The sequence below is a fragment of the Spea bombifrons genome, chromosome 10, assembly GCF_027358695.1.
Source record: "Spea bombifrons isolate aSpeBom1 chromosome 10, aSpeBom1.2.pri, whole genome shotgun sequence".
Taxonomy (NCBI): domain Eukaryota; kingdom Metazoa; phylum Chordata; class Amphibia; order Anura; family Pelobatidae; genus Spea; species Spea bombifrons.
This window is the reverse complement of record NC_071096.1, coordinates 662159-684938: the sequence shown is the minus strand read 5'-3', so window position 1 is coordinate 684938 and position 22780 is coordinate 662159. Positions and strand designations below refer to the sequence as shown.

The 22780-nt window shown below is 49.7% G+C and overlaps 2 protein-coding genes and 1 long non-coding RNA gene across 9 annotated transcripts in view; all 3 read left to right on the top strand.

The window, feature by feature from the left end:
- Positions 1 to 10352, top strand: part of TEAD1 (TEA domain transcription factor 1) — a 46682-nt gene extending 36330 nt beyond the window's left edge. For 3 of the 6 annotated variants that reach the window (XM_053448974.1, XM_053448970.1, XM_053448971.1), the window contains 9 exons: positions 3249 to 3260; positions 3668 to 3802; positions 5127 to 5173; positions 5305 to 5366; positions 5637 to 5761; positions 6993 to 7166; positions 8581 to 8721; positions 8961 to 9113; positions 9325 to 10352. In XM_053448974.1, coding sequence (XP_053304949.1) covers positions 3249 to 3260; positions 3668 to 3802; positions 5127 to 5173; positions 5305 to 5366; positions 5637 to 5761; positions 6993 to 7166; positions 8581 to 8721; positions 8961 to 9113; positions 9325 to 9438 — 963 coding nt within the window. In that variant the 3' untranslated portion in view covers positions 9439 to 10352. The remainder of the gene's footprint in view (positions 1 to 3248; positions 3261 to 3667; positions 3803 to 5126; positions 5174 to 5304; positions 5367 to 5636; positions 5762 to 6992; positions 7167 to 8580; positions 8722 to 8960; positions 9114 to 9324) is intronic. The other 3 variants (XM_053448976.1, XM_053448975.1, XM_053448973.1) reach the window with 1 other exon arrangement.
- LOC128467354 (uncharacterized) lies at positions 971 to 1140 on the top strand. The gene is made up of 2 exons (XR_008345710.1): positions 971 to 1009; positions 1054 to 1140. It is a non-coding gene; the product is annotated as an uncharacterized LOC128467354 (long non-coding RNA).
- Positions 10353 to 16046: 5694 nt separating the features above from the next.
- On the top strand, positions 16047 to 22482 carry LOC128467474 (alpha-1,6-mannosyl-glycoprotein 4-beta-N-acetylglucosaminyltransferase-like). 2 transcript variants are annotated; one of them, XM_053449130.1, is made up of 4 exons: positions 16047 to 16113; positions 16499 to 16685; positions 20274 to 20385; positions 21041 to 22482. In XM_053449130.1, exons 2-4 carry the CDS (start codon positions 16563 to 16565, stop codon positions 22174 to 22176), a joined length of 1371 nt encoding a protein of 456 aa, XP_053305105.1. In that variant the 5' UTR covers positions 16047 to 16113; positions 16499 to 16562; the 3' UTR covers positions 22177 to 22482. The 2 variants fall into 2 exon arrangements, with proteins under 2 accessions (XP_053305105.1, XP_053305106.1); XM_053449131.1 differs by lacking the exon at positions 16047 to 16113 and having other exon boundaries at positions 16456 to 16685.
- Positions 22483 to 22780: the final 298 nt, after the last annotated feature.

Genomic DNA, 22780 nt, shown 5'->3' with positions numbered 1-22780 from the left:
GCAGGGTATTAAGAAAGGTTTCCAGATCCCGTCGTAATGTCTGCCGGATGCCGCGGTCAATTTCTAGTCGTGTTGTAGAATTGCGTATTGTAACATGTATGTGTAACGTGTAACATGTAACATGTATGTATAACCCTCCGCGCATTCTGTTTTATTTGGCAGAGGTTATAAATTGCAGTTGGCAAAGTATGTAAAGCTGCGGGGGGGGCTGGGGGGGGCACGGCGGGATCCATCCGCGAGCCGCAGAACTGGAACTGCATTTAAATCCACGCGGTACCGGCTGAACCGGGCCAGACCTGGTTAGAACCAGGCCCGGACTGGCCATCGGGCACACCGGGCATTTGCCCGGTGGGCCGGGCCACGGCAGGGCCGCACTGACTTAGGGGCTGATGGAGCTGTAGCTCCAGGCCCCTACCCTACCTACGGCCGCATTAACGCAGGGCATAAGGGGCACCTGCCCCTTAAGCCCGCCGCAACTGCGACCGGGTCCGCCACTCTAAGGGGCCGGGAAGTCCCCACCAAGGCCGGCCTTACGGGTCTGCGGCCGCACAGAGTTTAAATTAAAACATCGGGGTTTTTTTTTAACTTTATTTAACATCCTCCATGTTAAATAAAGTTTTTCTAAGTTGAAAAAAAAAAACCCCGATGTTTTAATTTAAACCCTGTACGGCCGCAGACCCCTAAGGCCGGCCCTGGTGGGGGCTTCCCGGCCCCTTAGGGCAGGGCCGACCTTTGGGGTGTGCGACCACCCTCCAGGGGGGGGGGCGGCGGCCCGCACTGGGTGCCGCCAACTTGCGGCACCCGGCACCCCTCCAGAGACGGACAGTAATGTCCGCCGCTGGAGGAGCAGGCTCGCAAGGGAGCGGTATCGGAGGTCTTTGACAGACCTCCGGTTCCCTTGAGTGATTTTAAGCCGGGTTCAACCCGGCTCAAAATCACTCAAGGGAGCCGGAGGTCTGTTAAAGACCTCCGATACCGCTCCCTTGTGATCCACGCGGCAACAGCTGCTGTGCGCCGGGGTTTGTTGTCAAATCCCGGCGCACAGCACTGAAGCCGCGCCCACCGCTGTCCGTGCCCTCTGACCCGGAAGAAGACAGAAGAACTGAAGAAGAGGAAAAGAAGCTGAAAGAAGAAAGGAAAGGTAGGAAAGCATTAAGTGAGAGTGGATTGGTGTATATGTGTGTGTGGATTGGTGTATATGTGTGGCTTGGTGTATATGTGTGGCTTGGTGTATATGTGTGGCTTGGTATATATGTGTGGCTTGGTATATATGTGTGGCTTGGTATATATGTGTGGCTTGGTATATATGTGTGGATTGGTATGTGTGTGGATTGGTATATGTGTGTGGATTGGTATATGTGTGTGGATTGGTATATGTGTGTGGATTGGTATATGTGTGTGGATTGGTATATGTGTGTGGATTGGTATATGTGTGTGGATTGGTATACGTGTGGATTAGTGTATGTGTGTGGATTGGTATATGTGTGTGGATTGGTATATGTGTGTGGATTAGTGTATGTGTGTGGATTGGTGTATATGTGTGGATTGGTATATATGTGTGGATTGGTATATATGTGTGGATTGGTATATATGTGTGGATTGGTATATATGTGAGGATTGGTGTATATGTGAGGATTGATATACGTGTGGATTAGTGTATGTGTGTGGATTGGTATGTGTGAGGATTGGTGTATATGTGTGGATTGGTATGTGTGTGGATTGGTATATATGTGTGGATTGGTGTATGTGTGTGGATTGGTGTATATGTGTGTGGATTGGTGTATATGTGTGTGGATTGGTGTATATGTGTGTGGATTAGTATATATGTGTGGATTGGTATATGTGTGTGGATTGGTATATGTGTGTGGATTGGTATATGTGTGTGGATTGGTATATATGTGTGGATTGGTATAGGTGTGGATTGGTATACGTGTGGATTGGTATACGTGTGGATTGGTATATATGTGTGGATTGGTGTATATGTGTTTGGATTGGTGTATATGTGTGTGGATTAGTATATGTGTGTGGATTGGTATATGTGTGTGGATTGGTATATGTGTGTGGATTGGTATAGGTGTGGATTGGTATACGTGTGGATTGGTATATATGTGTGGATTGGTATATATGTGTGGATTGGTAAGTGTGTGAGAGTGATGGGTGTTATGCTGTACCATTTCCAATGTCTTTTTTCATGATCTAATTATGCTCTAAAAGTACATCATAACTCCCATCACTCTATACTGTTCCATACAGTGGCAGAGCTGGGAGGCAGAGGCCTTGCACCCCCACCACAGGACTCCTGAAAGGTAAGTGAACTTCAAAGAGGGAGAGGGTAGATAGTTAGGAGGGGGTAGTTGCGGCGGGCTTAAGGGGCTCTGTGTTAATGCGGCCATATAGTACCAGTCAGTCCGGTCCTGAGTGGGCCTATTTTAAGGTGGGGGCCTGGAGCTGCAGCTCCATTAGCCCCTAAATCAATCCTGCCCTGCCACAGGCGCCGTCGCAGTTGCTGCTTGCTTCGGCAACAAGGTAAGTAGGGTGAGGGAGGTGGGTGCAGTGAGAAGGGGCAGAGGGGGGTTAGATAGTGATAAAGGGGGAGGGGATAGATAAAGGCGCTACATATTGAGAAGTGGGGAAGGGGGTTACATAGTGAAAAGGGGCAGATAAGATGAAGAGAGGGGGTAGTGTGAATGCGTATGAGAATGAATGAATAAATGTGTGGATGAATTGTGTGAATGCGTATGACAATTAATGAATTCATGTGAGGATGAATTGCTTGAATGATTTGTGAGACTGCATTAATGAATGTGTTAATGATTTGTGTGAATGATTAAATGCAAAGGTGGCACATGAAGGGTGGGCTTTAACAATAAATAAATAAATATGGGCTGCTCAGGCTTAAATGCCCGGGCCTATTTTTTGTCCCAGTCCGGGCCTGGTTAGAACTGACTCGTTTAACCATTTAGTGGTGGATCCTTCGGCCCGCGCTGCCGGAGGGGTAACTCGCGGGGGGGGGGTAGGATGTTATGGCTGCGGATTTTTATCCAAAACCCAGTAGTTTAATTCCGGCTCCTTTACTAAAAGGTCTCGATCTGCCGAACGGCTCGGCTCCGGCTAGTAAAGGGTTTATACGTCGGGTCGGACTTTGCCAACCTGCGCTTTATAAACCTCGGCTCGTTCCTTGCTGTGAATTTGGCTTTCATTGGTTTATTTTCACCACCCCTTTAACTCACCGTTTGTATTGTATTCAGGTGACAAACATGGTAAGTGGATCACGCGCCCCCCAGCCCCCCGCTTTGGCGAGTAACTCGCTGCCGCCCCGTAGTCTGTGACCGGCGTGAAGCATGCGAGTCCCGCCAGCATGTCTGCCGACTTCCCCGCTCCGCACGGCTTTAGCCTTTCCCACCGGTCTGTGCCGCTACATGCGCTCTGTTCTGCCCCGAGCGAGCCGCCGGCTAACCCCCTGCACCGCTCATGGGCGAGCGTTTGGGCCACCGCCAACTTACTCAGTGAAGCCAAAACATACGGCCTCGCCTTACCGGGGACTACTGGCTATCGGCATGGGGACCGGCGCGCTCCACGCTCAGCTGCATGTCGGCCTCATGATTAATCCTCACGCTTGTAGATGCGCATGTCCAGTCCGATAACCGCATGCAAACTTATATTAAAGGATCAAACGGCCAAGGACAAGGCTCTGCAGCACATGGCAGCGATGTCGTCGGCCCAGATCGTGTCCGCCACGGCCATGCACAGCAAACTGGGCCTCCCGGGGATCCCACGGCCGGCCTTTCCCGCTGCCCCAGGGGTGAGTATGCGAGGCCACGAGAATGGCCCCTGTCCGGCCCAGGACACAGAGCTTTCAGCCCCTGTGTAATGTATAGTATAATCAGTGACCGGCCTCCTGTATAATGTATAGATAAATCAGTGACCGGCCCCCTGTATAATGTATAGATAAATCAGTGACCGGCCCCTGTATAATGTATAGATAAATCAGTGACCGGCCCCTGTATAATGTATAGATAAATCAGTGACCGGCCCCCTGTATAATGTATAGATAAATCAGTGACCGGCCCCCTGTATAATGTATAGATAAATAAGCGAGCCGGTCCCCTGTATAATGTATAGATAAATCAGTGACCGGCCCCCTGTATAATGTATAGATAAATCAGTGACCGGCCCCCTGTATAATGTATAGATAAATCAGTGACCGGCCCCTGTATAATGTATAGATAAATCAGTGCCCGGCCCCCTGTATAATGTATAGATAAATCAGTGCCCGGCCCCCTGTATAATGTATAGATAAATCAGCGAACCGGCCCCCTGTATAATGTATAGATAAATCAGTGCCCAGCCCCCTGTATAATGTATAGATAAATCAGTGACCGGCCCCCTGTATAATGTATAGATAAATCAGTGACCGGCCCCTGTATAATGTATAGATAAATCAGCGAGCCGGCCCCCTGTATAATGTATAGATAAATCAGCGAGCCGGCCCCCTGTATAATGTATAGATAAATCAGTGACCGGCCCCTGTATAATGTATAGATAAATCAGCGAGCCGGCCCCCTGTATAATGTATAGATAAATCAGCGAGCCGGCCCCCTGTATAACGTATAGATAAATCAGTGACCGGCCCCTGTATAATGTATAGATACATCAGTGACCGGCCCCTGTATAATGTATAGATACATCAGTGACCGGCCCCCTGTATAATGTATAGATAAATCAGTGACCGGCCCCTGTATAATGTATAGATAAATCAGTGACCGGCCCCCTGTATAACGTATAGATAAATCAGTGACCGGCCCCCTGTATAACGTATAGATAAATCAGTGACCGGCCCCTGTATAATGTATAGATAAATCAGTGACCGGCCCCCTGTATAATGTATAGATAAATCAGTGACCGGCCCCTGTATAATGTATAGATAAATCAGTGACCGGCCCCTGTATAATGTATAGTATAGGGAGAATAAATAAGTCGTCGCCGGTTAGTTTTAGTAAACGGCCCCGTCTGGGGTTTTTCGGACGATTGTTATTATTATAGTTATTGTCCGGCGTGGCCCTCGTGGGCCCTGTCTGGTGTATGCGGGCGATGAATTAACCCTGTCCCGTGTGTTTGCCCCGCAGTACTGGTCGGGAATGATTCAGCCGGTGCAGCCGGGATCTTCACAGGAGTAAGTCACGTGACCTCTATCATCATTCCAGGGCCATGTGACCTGTATTAAGGGGCCACGTGTAGTAAATGGGCTTGTTGGCGGGAGTGTGTCCGTGTGGGCCGTGACGTTGTGACGTTTTATTCTTTCAGCGTAAAGCCGTTTGTGCAGCAAGGTTACCCCATACAGTCAGCGGTGACGGCGCCCATTACAGGTAACATGCGCGGTGCGCCCCCCGCAGACACCTATTTATTTTATATAGCACCATCATATTCCGTAGCGCTGTACAACGGTCTCAGGGGCCGCTCCATGTCATCTGTATCCCCCTTAACGCTTCGCTTTGATGTTAACGTATCGGGGAAGAAACCTCCTTATTTAGTGAATTTTGGGATCTCCGAATAAATATTACCCCCCCCCCCGTATTTAACCCATTCATAATCCCAGCACCGAATACTAAACGCTGACCGTGTTTTGTGCCTCCAAGGTTTCGAGCCGTCGGCCGCTCCGGCCTCCTCCGTTCCCGCCTGGCAGGGCCGCTCCATCGGGACCACCAAACTGCGGCTGGTAGAGTTCTCTGCGTTCCTAGAGCAGCAGCGGGATCCGGACGCGGTAAGTGCCCCTCGGAGGCTTCACCTACCCCCAGCTACTGCCCCTTCTTAACACATCCCCTGTTATCAAATACCCCGGGAGGGTATGAAGCGCACAACGGACGGCAATCGCATTATATGCCGTAATCGGTCGCAGTTGCCCCCCCCATTACTCACCACCCTTAAGACCACCGTACTCCTCATGAAGGGGGGGGTCACAAACACGAGGGGCGCAGCTCTTACCCCGGTCTGTTGCCCCCTCCCCATCAGGCAGTGTCACTTCTGGGCTGAAGCACCTGTCTCTTGGCAGACCGTCCCGCCAGCTGCCCGGCGACCTGTCAGTACAGCGACCCGGCAGAGGTGGCATTCTGTGGATCTGCTTCATGTTAAATGTTACATTGTAATAAATGGGTATTTCTGGGCGGCGGATCGGAGCGGGACTGCGGCTGCCGACTCGAGGCCGTTCTCTGCCGGGAGAAATGAAAGTTACCGATCGGCCGGATTTAAAGGGGCGGCGCGATAGTTTGGTGTGAAGGTCACTCGATTCATTTCCTGCTCACTTTTTGCCCCTAGTTGCAGGAATAATGCCCCCCAGCCTTCCCACCTACCCGACCCCTGACACATTATACTGCCCCCCAAGTGCCTGGTGTTTAACCCCGTGCTGCCCTGTTGCTAGGATCCTTAAAGTTTGGCCCCCGGTGTAAAGTGATCCCATGTTAATCCCTGGGACCGTGGCTGCTGACCCCCTCCTGCCCCCTCCTGCCCCCTCCGTGGCCTTGTCTGCCTTTAAAAAGAACTATTTTAAAATCCTGCACGGCTATTTCAAGAAAGGTGGGATTAGTGCCTGCGCGGCCGCGATATCCGACACTCTTTACTCGCCTTGTCTGTCAGAGGCACACATGTGTTCCCTCATCTCACGTCCCGTATCAGTGTGTCCCTGGCACGGCATCAAACTTTAACCCCCAAAGGCTTCACGGCCTGTCCTCAGGCCCCCGCGGGGCAGAAAGTTCCAGCGCATCCCCCCCCCCAGCGCTCCCAGCAGCTCGAGGTCCGTTCCGGGAGCAGCAAAAGGGATTCGCGACCCTGTGTAGGGTCTTTTAGTAGCGGGTGCGGGGTGTATACAGTGCACGGGGCAGAGCCGGTGACTGGCGGTGACTGCCGGTAACCCGCCGGTGACTGCCGGTAACCCGCCGGTGACTGCCGGTAACCCGCCGGTGACTTTCTTCACCTCTTCCCCGTTTGCTCTCTTGCAGTATAACAAGCACCTGTTTGTCCACATCGGTCAGGCCAACCACTCGTACAGCGACCCGCTGCTGGAATCCGTAGACATTCGCCAGATTTACGATAAATTCCCCGAAAAGAAGGGGGGGTTGAAGGAGCTCTTCGGGAAGGGCCCCCAGAACGCCTTCTTCTTAGTAAAGTTTTGGGTGAGTAACATTATTATTATTATTATTCCTGTGTGACAGCCGTGTGCAAGCCCCCCGGTGACAGAGCTCAGCCCCCCGCACATAGCTGTTGGGGTAATTTTTCTTCTTCTAAAGCACCAGCATAGGCTGCGGCGGTGTATCACAGGCCGTCTGTAATATTATATCTGCTCTAGAACGCAGGCTCACCGAACTCCACCATAGCCAGGAATGAGCTGCCCGGTTATCTGCTGCCCCCTAGTGGTCGTGAAGATAAAACTGTCGGGAAATGTCTTGGAAGCTGCCGCGTTGTCGCGCATGGACACCTCCATGCGTCCTTTCACTCGGTAGAGATACTCGGGACGATGCAGAGGCAGATCTATCTTACCGGTACTCTGCATTCTGCCCGAATTCGACAGAGGCCCCCCCCCCCGACCGATCTGCCGGCCGTTTGGATTTTCCGGTCCGGTGGATTAATAACCCCGGATGGTGGAAGAATATACCCCGCCTGTGTGATTGCAGGAGGCAGATGTTTGCCCCGATTAGCGAGATAAATGGGCCGGTAATGGAGGATTCGGTGAGCAGACTCCCAGCTGCCGTCGGCCGTCAGTTTCACGCAGAAGGTTGCCGGCGCGATCTCCTTCCACGCAGGGACTTTGTTATTTTTAGTGTTTTTTCTGCCATTTACGAGACGACAACATTGAAGTTTCCGGCGGCCGCGCTCGGCGTCCTATTTCTTTCTGTGTCAGAACAGTCATTATCACCCAATTCTTCTCTCGTCGCCGGCTCCCTCCGGCCCCCGAATGTGTTTTCTCCGCTCCGCGGGCTGCCCGGCAATCGATCTTTCTTAAGCATGGAAGAATCTGACACGTTTTAGACGGCGTTCAGCTTCTCCTCCGTCGCCTCTTCTTGTATAAAGCGACTGGCAGTCGGTGGCGCGTTTTGCTGCAATCACGCAGTAATCACACGGTGTAATTGGGCCGCAGGCGAGGGGTCCGGCGCGAAGCCCCCTCCTCCGAGAGCGGAAGGAACAGTCTGCGTTCAGAAAGCTCTCTTACTACAAAAGGCCGTGGGTTTCGGTTTTAACCCATTGCGGGTTAAAATGCCGAATGACACGCGGCCCGGCTCTGGAACCTCGGTGTTCTATGTGCAGCTCGCGCAGGAGCGCACACGTTACACGCATCGCATGTGTTGTAAAAGACCATTTTTTGGGGGTCCGTTTGTTTCCGAGTGTCCGCGGTCAGCGCGTTCACTGAAATAATGTAACGACGCGTTGGAGGAAAGGCTGCGCAGAGCTGGCTGCGGCTCCAGGATCTCCACGCTGGGTCTCCGCGCTCCTCGGGGGTCTGCAGGGGGTCCTGGCCTAAAACTCACAGCAAAGCCTCGGCTAAATGACTCGATGGCGGCCGCGATCAGCGTTTCTCTCCTTCTCTTTCAGGCGGATTTAAATTGCAATATCCAGGACGACGCGGGCGCGTTCTACGGCGTCACCAGTCAGTACGAGAGCTCGGAGAACATGACCATCACCTGCTCCACCAAAGTCTGCTCGTTCGGGAAACAGGTCGTCGAGAAAGTAGAGGTAAGTCAGGTGCAACTCCCACTAATCTCAGCCCCCGCAACACAGTCCCGGGATGCATTGCTCCCCTCCCCCAGAGCCATCCCAGCATGCCTTGCGGCACAGGAGTATGGATAACGCACCCGGTGGGGCCGGATGGGGGCCAAGCTTTAAACACCCTTCTCAGCGACCCTTTGCAGAGCGCGCTGCGCACGCCCGGGGGTTTCGGGGGGAGTTTGTAACGCGCTTCGCTTCCTCCGCAGACAGAATACGCGCGGTTCGAGAACGGGAGGTTTGTGTACCGGATAAACCGCTCCCCCATGTGTGAATACATGATCAACTTCATCCACAAACTCAAACACCTGCCCGAGAAGTACATGATGAACAGCGTGCTGGAGAACTTCACCATATTACTGGTACGGCCGTCCCGGGAAACTCCCACCACGCTCAGCCAGCTCACCCTGGGCGATTATTAACTGCCACTCAGAGCGCATGGGGGGTTGGGGGCAACTGGGCTAGAAAAAGTTGGCGAAAATACTGAAAGGGGTGGTGGATTCATGGAAGGGTCTCCCAGCGGATGGTGCCGTAATGTCTGCGATGTGTGATTTGATCCATTCCCCGTTTTAGGTGGTAACGAATCGGGACACGCAGGAGACGCTGCTCTGCATGGCGTGCGTATTCGAGGTGTCCAACAGCGAGCACGGAGCACAGCATCACATCTATCGGCTCGTCAAGGAATGAACGAACCTGCGCGACTCGCACGCGTTCCACGTCGACACACTAAAAACTTCACAAAGGAACAGACTTTAAACCTCAACACTAAGGTGGCAGCTCCTGGGCCCCGCCAGCCAGCATTTCTCTGCTTATTTCAGTGAAGTCATTTTTAATATGTTTATAAATTAATTGTAGCTGTGAAACATTACAGGAAAGGTTTTATTTCTAAAAAAAAATAGAAAAAAAATGTATATATATAAAAAAAAAACAGGAGAACTCCCCTGGGGCAGCGAGCTGTGCTTTGCAGCGCAAACACAGAGCTAAATCACCCAGCACTGACATGGTTAATGGGTAGTGAGACTTAATGCCGCATTTTGAATTGAATAGCGAGCCATTTAGCGGTTTTGGTGCAGAATTGCGCAACATTCAGACCAGACGGACAGCCCGTGCAATAGCCCCCTCCCGGAAACCACGCTTTTTACATTATCGGGCGGGTGAGGTGGGAGACACTACAGCTGGCTTCTGCATGGGTGGGTTTGTTTAGTATTAAGACCCGCCCACGAGGAGTCTCTTGCCCCCCTCTGTGCACAGAGCTGTTTGGACGAGGCAGGCAAAGCGACTCCGCGCTGCATGAATGTTACACGCGATTGGAAAGCGTCGCACTACCCGAGGGAGAGGCGTCAGACGAATGTAATTCTCTAAATTATTTTAAGGAAAAAAGTGGGTTTCTTTCTCTTTAAAACCAAATGTTAAATATATTCTCGGATGTGCCTGAGGAGGCGGGAATTTTATATTTTTCTTATTTAACTAATATCTCAGTCCAGAACGCTTTATCAAAACCGGTACGACTGTCTGAACCAGCCCCGTGGACTTCACATATCGGATAGAAGGTGTACTGTAATCACAGTTTGTCGGTGAAACAAAGTTTATTTTGCAATAAATCTAATTTTTTTTTTTATATATTTTTATTAATTTACTAATATTTTGTGCTTTTCAGTGTTTGGGTTTTAATGCGTAAACCTCAGGTTTGGGGGATGTTGCTGGAGTGAAGTTATTTCCATCTGCTGTTAATTGGATAAATGAAGGTCTGTCCAAACGCAGCCCCCCCCCACGATATTCCTTTTGGGTGGTTTATCTTAATTTATGAAATTAATGTTTTCATTAAGACCCAACGCTGTACCGGGCAGTAACCGGCCCTCCGATAACCCCCCGTTAACTTCTCCAAACCCCGGACCCCTGGTCCTGCCAGCTGTGCCTGTCTGGGGGGTGCTGTAGGGCCCGCTCACGCTGCGTGTCACTAGCCCTGGGACCCCTGCTGCGTGTCACCAGCCCTGGGGCCCCAGTCACGCTGCGTGTCACCAGCCCTGGGGCCCCAGTCACGCTGCGTGTCACCAGCCCTGGGGCCCCAGTCACGCTGCGTGTCACCAGCCCTGGGACCCCTGCTGCCTGTCACTAGCCCTGGGGTCCCCGCTCACGCTGTGTGTCACCAGCCCTGGGACCCCTGCTGCCTGTCACTAGACCTGGGGCCCCAGTCACGCTGCGTGTCACCAGCCCTGGGACCCCCGCTCACGCTGTGTGTCACCAGCCCTGGGACCCCCGCTCACTCTGCGTGTCACTAGCCCTTTGGCAGATGCTAATTTCACTCCAGCCTGCCCCCGGCTGAGGATTTTAAGCTGCCGGCCGTCGTAGCCAAACATTAGGCTGTTTTTTTATTGTTTTAAAGCACTTGTATTTCAAGTTTAAAAAGTTTTTTTATTATTTGTTTATAGTGCACTGTTTTAAGTGGTTAATTTGCATTTTGAAAAAAAAAAGCTTTCCTATATTGGTAACACTATTGACCCTTTGAGTGCTAGAGTGGGGTAGGGTGTTTGCCCCTGCAGCACTCGAGGGGTAAATCCCGGCACATTATGTCGTGTTTTTCTCTGAAGGAGGTCATTCATTTCCTTTAAGTATTTATAAACTCGTGTCTAAAGAGCCTTAAACCCTGTCTGTCCGCTATTAACCCTACGAGAGTCGCAGCGTTTGATTGGTTAATAAACGTGTTCTGTAATCCGTGGAATCCTCTGGATTCCCAAAAGATCTCCCGTAATTCACTGTTTTTGAGAACTGCCAAAGCATTTCAGAATGCAGTGCCTTAGAGCGGTCGCTCCGTGTACGGAATCCCGCGAGGGCCGCTGAGTAACGTCCCTCCGCATGCGCGGCTGCGTCAGGCCTTTCTGCCCCGTCGGGGTAAATTCATACCTTAGTGTCACGGTTTGGAAGCCATACCTGGCCCAGACCGCACAGGAGGCAGCCTGTAATCAGAGACCCTCCGCAGCCTGTGGGGGTTTATACAGCACCTGCCGTCTGTCCCACATCCAAACCATAAATCCCGTTATTCCCTTGCAAAGCGCGTGCCGGCCCCTGCGGACGCACAAATAAACAGAGAATTCAAACACGTAGCAGATTCTTTTCACCGTGGATTTCCTCCACTACTCTCAGCCCGTCTTATAAAACCCCATTGGCTCCCGCAGAGGATGCTGCCCCCCCCCATTGTCGCTTGTTGAACGGTAATGATTACGGCGCGTAGTGGGTTAAGTGTCCGGCTATAGATTATACATACCCTCTGCCACCCCCCATTTTAACCCATTGTTTGGATTGTAAAGCTGATAGCGAGCTGTTCATTATGATAGTGCCTGTATTCAGAAAGCCCAATCGCTGAGCGTGACGTGCATGCGCGGCTTGTGCCCAACACCCGTAGCTGCTCTGAAAAACTGACCAAAAGATACGGCGCCCCCGTCTGACGTGCCTTTCCTTCTACAAATTCCGGCTGCCATTACTATAGAAATCTGGAGACCAAAAACATTTCAGCCATCACCGCGATGCCTTCGTCTGGATGAAACCTCTAGGTCTCTGCGCTACGCCCCCCCCCCGCAGTACATGCGATACGTGCCCCCCCGCAGTACATGCGGTACACAGGCCCCCCCGCAGCACATGCACTATATGTGCCGGGGCCGTGCCTGGGATTCCCGTTCCGTGCCAGCAATCAGTTAGAGCGGGATTGCTTGCGGCGTGTACCTGCGCGCCGCGTCTACTTAACCTGCGCGTTTTACGTGCTTTTTATTGCGTTGGGGATTACTTTGGGTTTCGGGGGGAGTTTGTCCTCGGAAGCTGGGGGTCACTGGGGTAAAAATCCAGCTCTGCTCAGTTAGACATCTGTGACCTGCCTTAATCAGAGTATCACCGGTCACACACGCTGGGCTCTAGTGCTGGCTCAGCATGATGGGAGTAGCGGTGGAGCGGGCGGAGGGCCGCGGTATCATGCGCGGGTAGACGCCGGCGCTCAGAACACTTTCTGCCAGTTTTTAGACTAAAAGACGACTCGTTTTACCGGCATCACAAACGTCGTTTCTCGGCCCCACTGAAGGCCCCGCGCTTTCTGTCCGCTAACCTGACTGATTCTGCGGGTTTTATACTCTTTTTGCCTTTTTTTACGTCCGTTGGCGCGGCGCTCGCTTTTTTTGTCTCGGTAACGTAGGATCGCGTTCTGTATGATTAGCCGAGGACCCTGGGAGAAATAACGGCGGCGGCGGTGGCTCCGAGGGTCCTCTCTCCTTCACCCCTTTCTCAGCCGGAGGAGATCCGGCCCCCGCGGCCAGCGCTCCTCTTCCTGCGAACGCTCTTTATACGTCTCCGAGTTTTGTTTTCTAGGCGGCCTCGATTTTGGCCAAAAAAATAAAAAAAAAAATTCAAAATGTGCCTGAAATAAAGCGAAAAGAATTTTCTACGTTTAATAAACCCGAATAGCCTTTAATTCCGAGTCCTCGGTATGTTGCGTGTAAACGTGTTTCCCTCTCGCCTTATAAAGTGTTTCTCCGTGTCGTGTAATAAACCGGTTCCGTGACGTATGCGTGTTCATGTGCGGTCCGTGGTTTATTGGATATTGCACTGCTGCTGGTTCTGTTGATGGAAAAAGCTGCTTTGTCCCCTTTTTAAATCGGAAACGGAGGTTTTTTTTAATGTTTTTGAGATTTCTGTAGAGGTGATTCCGTCACGGCCTTTAGCAGTCCGATATTTGGGTTATTTTTGTAACTTTTTGTATGTCTTTGTGTAGGTACTGGTACCTGTTTGTTAAAGGAAAAAAACAAAAACCTATGTTTCAAGTGTTTGGCTTTAAAGTGCGTAATAATTCTGTAGGAAGATTCTAGGGTTTGTGTGCAGAGACTTTTTCTAAACGGTGCTTTGTTTAAGAAAAACTAAATAAAAAGAAAAAGGTGTATTCAAGCTTTCCGCGGTACGTGTCGTTCATATCTATGCCAGTTAAAGTGCAATTATTTCATCCCTCTCTCAAATGCTATTTTTGTCGGTTCTTGCAGGTGTTTCGATGTCTTTGACAGATTTTTATGCCTTCTGGATAGTGGTAGATTTTTTTTGTAGCTTTTTAGAGAAAAACAAAAAAAAAACAACTTTGTATTCTTTACTGAAAATAAAAACCTTGAAATTGTCCGCGTGTCCGCTGGGGTTTTTTCATTGGAAATCCGTCCGCGACCGCCCAGCGCGGGGGGGGGGGCAGTTATTAAATGAAATCTTATCTATATTTTTTTATTTACTTTTAATCATTTTTTATTAGCCTCTGTGAAGCGGGGCCGGAGCATATATAGAGACGTAATCAAGTTACAAATGTGCATCACACAAGCACACAGCGGTGCACACGGCAAAACGATACAATGTTGCGCATGCACAAGCAGCGTATAACGTGGACAAAGCAGCCCGGTCATGTAATAACGAGTATCGAGCCTCACAGAGGTTTCGTTTTGTGTTATGTGAGAAAAGTAAGTCGGAGAGAGAAGGGAGAAAGATCCGGAAGTGGGAAAAGAAAAGAGGAAGGGATCAGGAAGAGGGAGATGTGGCTAATTAGAGATGGCGCAGGGCCGATCGGACGGTAACGTCTGTGTGTACAGCCAGCCATGGCCCCCAAATGGCTTCAAATTTGGACATCTCTTTTTTCAATTTGGCCGCAAGTTGTTCCATGACACCGAGGTCCCAGACAGCGGACTGCGCTTCGGCCGAGGTAGGCGGCTTCCCCTTCCATCTCCTTGCAATCGTGGCGCAGGCGCGATGGAGGAGTCTGTGATTCTGGACCGATAATCCCGGCTCTGCGACGTCCATCACCGGCGTTCCACTGAGCGGGAGACCTACGGCTTGGGAGAGCTTGTGGAAGGATTCTCGCCAAAGCACTTGGATGGATGTTTACTGACTGACTGACGGGGCGTGCAGGCAAGTACCCGGTCTTACTGACTGACTGACGGGGCGTGCAGGCAAGTACCCGGTCTTACTGACTGACTGACGGGGCGTGCAGGCAAGTACCCGGTCTTACTGACTGACTGACGGGGTGTGCAGGCAAGTACCTGGTCTTACTGACTGACTGACGGGGCGTGCAGGCAAGTACCCGGTCTTACTGACTGACTGACGGGGCGTGCAGGCAAGTACCCGGTCTTACTGACTGACTGACGGGGCGTGCAGGCAAGTACCTGGTCTTACTGACTGACTGACGGGGAGTGCAGGCAAGTACCTGGTCTTACTGACTGACTGACGGGGCGTGCAGGCAAGTACCTGGTCTTACTGACTGACTGACGGGGCGTGCAGGCAAGTACCCGGTCTTACTGACTGACTGACGGTGCGTGCAGGCAAGTACCTGGTCTTACTGACTGACTGACGGTGCGTGCAGGCAAGTACCCGGTCTTACTGACTGACTGACGGTGCGTGCAGGCAAGTACCCGGTCTTACTGACTGACTGACGGGGAGTGCAGGCAAGTACCCGGTCTTACTGACTGACTGACGGGGCGTGCAGGCAAGTACCTGGTCTGACTGACTGACGGGGCGTGCAGGCAAGTACCTGGTCTGACTGACTGACGGGGCGTGCAGGCAAGTACCTGGTCTTACTGACTGACTGACGGGGCGTGCAGGCAAGTACCTGGTCTTACTGACTGACTGACTGACGGGGCGTGCAGGCAAGTACCTGGTCTTACTGACTGACTGACGGGGAGTGCAGGCAAGTACCCGGTCTTACTGACTGACTGACGGGGCGTGCAGGCAAGTACCTGGTCTTACTGACTGACTGACGGGGCGTGCAGGCAAGTACCTGGTCTTACTGACTGACTGACGCAGAAAGTGCGGGATGTGGAGATTGCGAAATAGTTCCATGGGTGGAACATGCAGCGGCTCAGGTTTGAAGCGGTGTGCCTGTATGTTGATGAACCGGTAGGCCCAGTAGACGGGAGCCGCTGGGGACCGACCTGCGGGTAAATTCCATGCATGTAACTTCCGTGTAAATTCCATGTTTCATCTCTAAAATACGCTTTATGTGGGCGAGCGAGAAAAAAAGGTGTTCGGCGCATGAAGGAAAGGATCCTCCTGACGAAGCCCCTGCCTTCTTTATAAGAAAAGCGAAACCCGAGTGACGTACTAGAGCTCTGTCCCGTGTAACACGTCTCGATACACGCGTGTTCCCTGTGACATGAGAGGTGTAAGGAGGAGTGACTCCAACGTCTTCCCGGGATCTCCTGAACTCTGGACTCTGGACCAGGGCCTTGCCGTATCCGCGAGGTGGGGAGACGGGCAGACAGGTGACATTCCCCCCCCTCCTCCTACAGCAGGTGAGCTCACCTGGATCACCGTGGATCCTCCGCGCTCCGACCCTCTCCTCCCAGGCCGGTGGACACCGTAAGTTACGCTGTATTTCGGTTTTGTGGGGGCCGAGCGGGGGCTGGGATCTCACAATAAAACGCGGTGTCCCAGAAAACGGCCCCAAACCTAAAGCCGTAGCACCAGATCCCGAATACTCCGATATACTCAGTCCGGCCCCAACGTTCCCTAACTTTTTAACATCAATAAGACGCTTTTGGGTGGAAACGGATTTGGCCGGATTTCTAGCCTCGTCTGTGATTACGCGTCATGCGCAGGTTTTCCAGGTCAAATCCAGTGAGAAATGTATTTTCAAGTTTTTACATAATTAGGAATTCAAAGTAGAAAGTTTGGGTTTTTGGGGCCGTGAAGGGTTATAACACGGAATGCGTGGCTCTTGGTGATGGGATTTTATTGCCACCAGAGGCAACTTCACGGCTGCAGGAGACCCCGAACTTAAATTCACTGCTGAAGATTAACGGCCAACGATGAGAAGGCCCGGTTTATGGAAATTACTATTTGGAGGTTTCTTCATTTTCTGGCTGATCATCAATTTCAATCAAAACCCAAAGAAATGCGGCTGCGACAGAAACCGGAGTCTGGATCTGCCGGTAATTATAAAGAAAACGAGACGGCGCATGCAAGATCTGTTCTTCCACTGTATAATGTATAAATAAATCAGCGACCGGCCCCCTGTATAATGTATAGATAAATCAGTGACCGGCCCCCTGTATAATGTATAGATAAATCAGTGACTGGCCCCCTGTATAATGTATAGATAAATCAGTGACTGGCCCCCTGTATAATGTATAGATAAATCAGTGACCGGCCCCTGTATAATGTATAGATAAATCAGTGACCGGCCCCCTGTATAATGTATAGATAAATCAGTGAACGGCCCCCTGTATAATGTATAGATAAATCAGTGACCGGCCCCTGTATAATGTATAAATAAATCAGTGACCGGCCCCCTGTATAATGTATAGATAAATCAGTGACCGGCCCCTGTATAATGTATAAATAAATCAGTGACCGGCCCCCTGTATAATGTATAGATAAATCAGTGACCGCCCCTGTATAATGTATAGATAAATCAGTGACCGGCCCCCTGTATAATGTATAGATAAATCAGTGACCGGCCCCCTGTATAATGTATAGATAAATCAGTGACCGGCCCCTGTATAATGTATAGATAAATCAGCGAGCCGGCCCCTGTATAATGTATAGATAAATCAGTGACCGGCCCCTGTATAATGTATATATATATAAATCAGTGACCGGCCCCTGTGTAATGTATAGATAAATCAGTGACCGGCCCCCTGTATAATGTATAGATAAATCAGCGAGCCGGCCCCTGTATAATGTATAGATAAATCAGTGACCGGCCCCTGTATAATGTATATATATATAAATCAGTGACCGGCCCCTGTGTAATGTATAGATAAATCAGTGACCGGCCCCCTGTATAATGTATAGATAAATCAGCGAGCCGGCCCCTGTATAATGTATAGATAAATCAGTGACCGGCCCCTGTATAATGTATATATATATAAATCAGTGACCGGCCCCTGTGTAATGTATAGATAAATCAGTGACCGGCCCCCTGTATAATGTATAGATAAATCAGTGACCGGCCCCTGTATAATGTATAGTTAATCAGTGACCGGCCCCTGTATAATGTATAGATAAATCAGTGACCGCCCCTGTATAATGTATAGATAAATCAGTGACCGGCCCCCTGTATAATGTATAGGTAAATCAGTGACCGGCCCCCTGTATAATGTATAGATAAATCAGTGACCGGCCCCTGTATAATGTATAGATAAATCAGTGAACGGCCCCCTGTATAATGTATAGGTAAATCAGTGACCGGCCCCCTGTATAATGTATAGATAAATCAGTGACCGGCCCCCTGTATAATGTATAGATAAATCAGTGACTGGCCCCCTGTATAATGTATAGATAAATCAGTGACCGGCCCCCTGTATAATGTATAGATAAATCAGTGACCGGCCCCTGTATAATGTATAGATAAATCAGCGAGCCGGCCCCCTGTATAATGTATAGATAAATCAGTGACTGGCCACCTGTATAATGTATAGTTAATCAGTGACCGGCCCCTGTGTAATGTATAGATAAATCAGTGACTGGCCCCTGTATAATGTATAGATAAATCAGTGACCGGCCCCTGTATAATGTATAGATAAATCAGTGACCGGCCCCTGTGTAATGTATAGATAAATCAGTGACCGGCCCCTGTGTAATGTATAGATAAATCAGTGACTGGCCCCTGTGTAATGTATAGATAAATCAGTGACCGGCCCCCTGTATAATGTATAGATAAATCAGTGACCGGCCCCCTGTATAACGTATAGATAAATCAGTGACCGGCCCCCTGTATAATGTATAGATAAATCAGTGACTGGCCCCCTGTATAATGTATAGATAAATCAGTGACCGGCCCCCTGTATAATGTATAGATAAATCAGTGACCGGCCCCTGTATAATGTATAGATAAATCAGTGACCGGCCCCTGTGTAATGTATAGATAAATCAGTGACCGGCCCCCTGTATAATGTATAGATAAATCAGTGACCGGCCCCCTGTATAATGTATATATATAAATCAGTGACCGGCCCCTGTGTAATGTATAGATAAATCACTGACTGGCCACCTGTATAATGTATAGTTAATCAGTGACCGTCCCCTGTGTAATGTATAGATAAATCAGTGACCGGCCCCTGTATAATGTATAGATAAATCAGTGACCGGCCCCTGTGTAATGTACAGATAAATCAGTGACCGGCCCCTGTATAATGTATATATATAAATCACTGACCGGCCCCTGTATAATGTATAGATAAATCTGTGAGATGCCCCCTGTATAATGTATAGATAAATCAGTGACCGGCCCCTGTATAATGTATAGATAAATCAGTGACCGGCCCCTGTATAATGTATAGATAAATCAGTGACCGGCCCCCTGTATAATGTATAGATAAATCAGTGACCGGCCCCTGTATAATGTATAGATAAATCAGTGACCGGCCCCTGTATAATGTATAGATAAATCAGTGACCGGCCCCTGTATAATGTATAGATAAATCAGTGACCGGCCCCTGTGTAATGTACAGATAAATCAGTGACCGGCCCCTGTATAATGTATAGATAAATCTGTGAGATGCCCCCTGTATAATGTATAGATAAATCAGTGACCGGCCCCTGTGTAATGTACAGATAAATCAGTGACCGGCCCCTGTATAATGTATAGATAAATCTGTGAGATGCCCCCTGTATAATGTATAGATAAATCAGTGACCGGCCCCCTGTATAATGTATAGATAAATCTGTGAGATGCCCCCTGTATAATGTATAGATAAATCAGTGACCGGCCCCTGTATAATGTATAGATAAATCAGTGACTGGCCACCTATATAATGTATAGATAAATCAGTGACTGGCCACCTATATAATGTATAGATAAATCAGTGACCGGCCCCTGTATAATGTATAGATAAATCAGTGACCGGCCCCTGTGTAATGTATAGATAAATCAGTGACTGGCCACCTGTATAATGTATAGATAAATCAGTGACCGGCCCCTGTGTAATGTATAGATAAATCAGTGACCGGCCCCTGTGTAATGTACAGATAAATCAGTGACCGGCCCCTGTATAATGTATATATATAAATCAGTGACCGGCCCCTGTATAATGTATAGATAAATCTGTGAGATGCCCCCTGTATAATGTATAGATAAATCAGTGACCGGCCCCCTGTATAATGTATAGATAAATCTGTGAGATGCCCCCTGTATAATGTATAGATAAATCAGTGACCGGCCCCTGTATAATGTATATATATATAAATCAGTGACCGGCCCCTGTATAATGTATATATATAAATCAGCGAGCCGGGCCCCTGTGTAATGTATAGATAAATCAGTGACCGGCCCCCTGTGTAATGTATAGATCAATCAGCGAGCCGGGCCCTGTGTAATGTATAGATAAATCTGTGAGATGCCCTGTGTAATGTATAGATAAATCAGCGAGCCGGGCCCTGTGTAATGTATAGATAAATCTGTGAGATGCCCTGTGTAATGTATAGATAAATCAGCGAGCCGGGCCCTGTGTAATGTATAGATAATGAGTGTCAGTCCCGTTGGTTTGTGATATTTGCCGCGTGTTTCCTGGTTTCAGGTGTTACAGATTCTCCAGCGAAGCGCTCGGCTCTTTGACGTGGAATCCGAGGCGTTGGGGGCTCTGGGGGTCCCGTATATCCGCCTGCTGGGCTCTCCCCCCGCTGACAGGCGTTAGTATTTCCTCTCAAACGCTGCTCGGTAAACGAGTATTACCCGGGGGGGTCGGTTGGGGTTGGGGGGGTATACAATAAAAGATGTTATAAATGTTATTTACGTTGCAATTGAAAATGACTCTTTTATTATTATTATTATTATTATTAGTAGTAATAATCCGGATGGGGGGGTTGGGGTTGGTGGGGGGTGTACGGTGTGTGGGGTAGGTACGGCGATTCGTGGTGCTTGTGTACGGCCCGGGGGGGGGTTGGGGTTGGTGGGGGGTGTACGGTGTGTGGGGTAGGTACGGCGATTCGTGGTGCTTGTGTACGGCCCGGGGGGGGTTGGGGTTGGTGGGGGGTGTACGGTGTGTGTGGGGGAGGTACAGCGATTCGAGGTGCTTGTGTATTAACCGGCCCGGGGGGTCGGTTGGGGTTGGTGGGGGTGTACAATAAAAGATGTTATAAATGTTATTTACGTTGCATGACTTTTTTATTATTATTATTATTATTATTATTATTAGTAATAATCGGGATAACACACAGGTTCCGGAAGCATTCATCATACAGATCCGGTTATATCCAGGACATCGCCGGAATAATCAGATTACGCTACTTCCCAAAAACGACTATTTCCATTCCTTTGATTCTGTGTTGTTTTGGGGTCTTTCAGGGTTCCTGACCGTCGGGATTTCTTCAGTCAGGAGGAAGAAAGGAGACTACCTGGAGAACACGATCCGATCGCTCCTCGGCCGCTCGAGCCCGGAAGAGCTGCAGCAGCTGCTGATCGTCATCTTCTTGGCCAACGCCGATCACGTTTTGAATCTCGAGACGGCGGAGAGGCTCGCCGACCAATTCCAATCGGCGATCGATGCCGGGCGTATCGTAGTGATCAGCAGCCCCCGCGAGGCTTATCCAACGTTAGAGGGTCTCAAGCGGAACTATAATGACTCCCCAGAAAGAGTCAAATTCAGGTCAAAGCAGAACATAGACTACGCTTTCCTAGTAAACTACTGCGCCAACCTGTCTGAGTATTACATCATGCTGGAGGATGATGTCACGTGTGCCAGTAACTTCCTGAGCTCTATTAAAGCCTTCGTGGCCTCTCAGAGCACTCCGTGGACCACCGTCACATTTTCAAATCTGGGCTACATCGGGAAGCTCTACCACAGCGCGGATCTCCCCAAACTGGCGCGGTTCCTGCTCTTGTTCTATGACGAGATGCCCTGCGATTGGCTGTTAGATCATTTCCTCAGATCCAAAGCGCAAAGTCACATCATCCGCGTCAAACCCTCTCTTTTCCAGCACGTGGGAAGATTCTCCTCCTTCCAGGCCGACTGGAATAACTTAAAAGACGTGGACTTTGTGGAAAGTGTTAAAAAGTATGGCGACGAGCCGCCCGCCACCTGCTTGACGAGCATGCAGGCTTATCTACTAAACGACGCGGGAAATGTTTGTAATTCTGGTCGGGGATTCTTTTGGGGTCAGAACATAAAATCTAATGACTCTTTCACTATGATTTTTCATGAACCGGTAAACATTAAAAAAATCCATGTAATCACCGGCTCTCCGGATCACCCCGGCGACATTCTGAAAGTGGGTCACCTGGAACTGGGGCGACAGCAAACGCAAGACAAGAAAAGCTGCAAATTCTTTACAAAAATCGGGGATTTTCATCATGGAGAGCTTTCCGTTTCCATGGACGACGTCTCAGGAGAAGCGATCGGCTGCCTCAGGATACTGGCCTCGGCCTCCCAAACGGAGTGGGTGATCATACAGAAAGTGGGGATCTGGCTCAGCAAAGACTGACGAGAAAACAGTCTAGAGGGGGAAATCCTGCCCATCGCTTTTATTTATATAGCGGCAGCAACGTGCGCGGCGCGTCATACAATACCTACGACAAGATTAGAACAGACAGGCCAAGATGAACTGACACATTAGGCAGGGAGGGCTCGGCTCGCAAGCTCACAATCTAGTCGTTGAAAACATTCCTAGACACTCCTTACCAGAGGGACCTTTATAAACAGCCGTGAGCACGAAGAACCGTTCCTACGAATGATATTTAAACCAAAGCATGGGTTACGGGTATTGTCTGAATAAAGAAATAAAGTCAAAGTTGTGTCTGTGATATTACGGTAGAAGCGCAGGGAGCAGCTCGAGGGGTTTTCCTTTAGAGGGATCGGCATCGATATCACGCAGGTGAGACTGTTCTGGGATAACTGCAGAAAACCCGATGTTTGTCATGAAATAAAACATTTCTTTCAGTTTATTTCATGGAAACGCAAATGGTGAGAAGATGAGAAAGTGTCTGCTTTCCCGGGGTTAGGATGGCACGTGTCACACGCTAACAGATAGACGGTATTATCTCACTTCTGGCATAAGACCATCACTCAAAGTGAGCTGCTACTCTGTT

Excerpts from the sequence above, each read along its gene's own strand:
- LOC128467474 (XM_053449130.1), top strand. The coding sequence starts at position 16,563 with ATGAGAAGGCCCGGTTTATGGAAATTACTATTTGGAGGTTTCTTCATT. Across the intron at positions 16,686-20,273 it reads ACCGGAGTCTGGATCTGCCG|GTGTTACAGATTCTCCAGCG; the intron begins GTAATTATAAAG and ends TCCTGGTTTCAG. Across the intron at positions 20,386-21,040 it reads CTCTCCCCCCGCTGACAGGC|GGTTCCTGACCGTCGGGATT; the intron begins GTTAGTATTTCC and ends GGGGTCTTTCAG.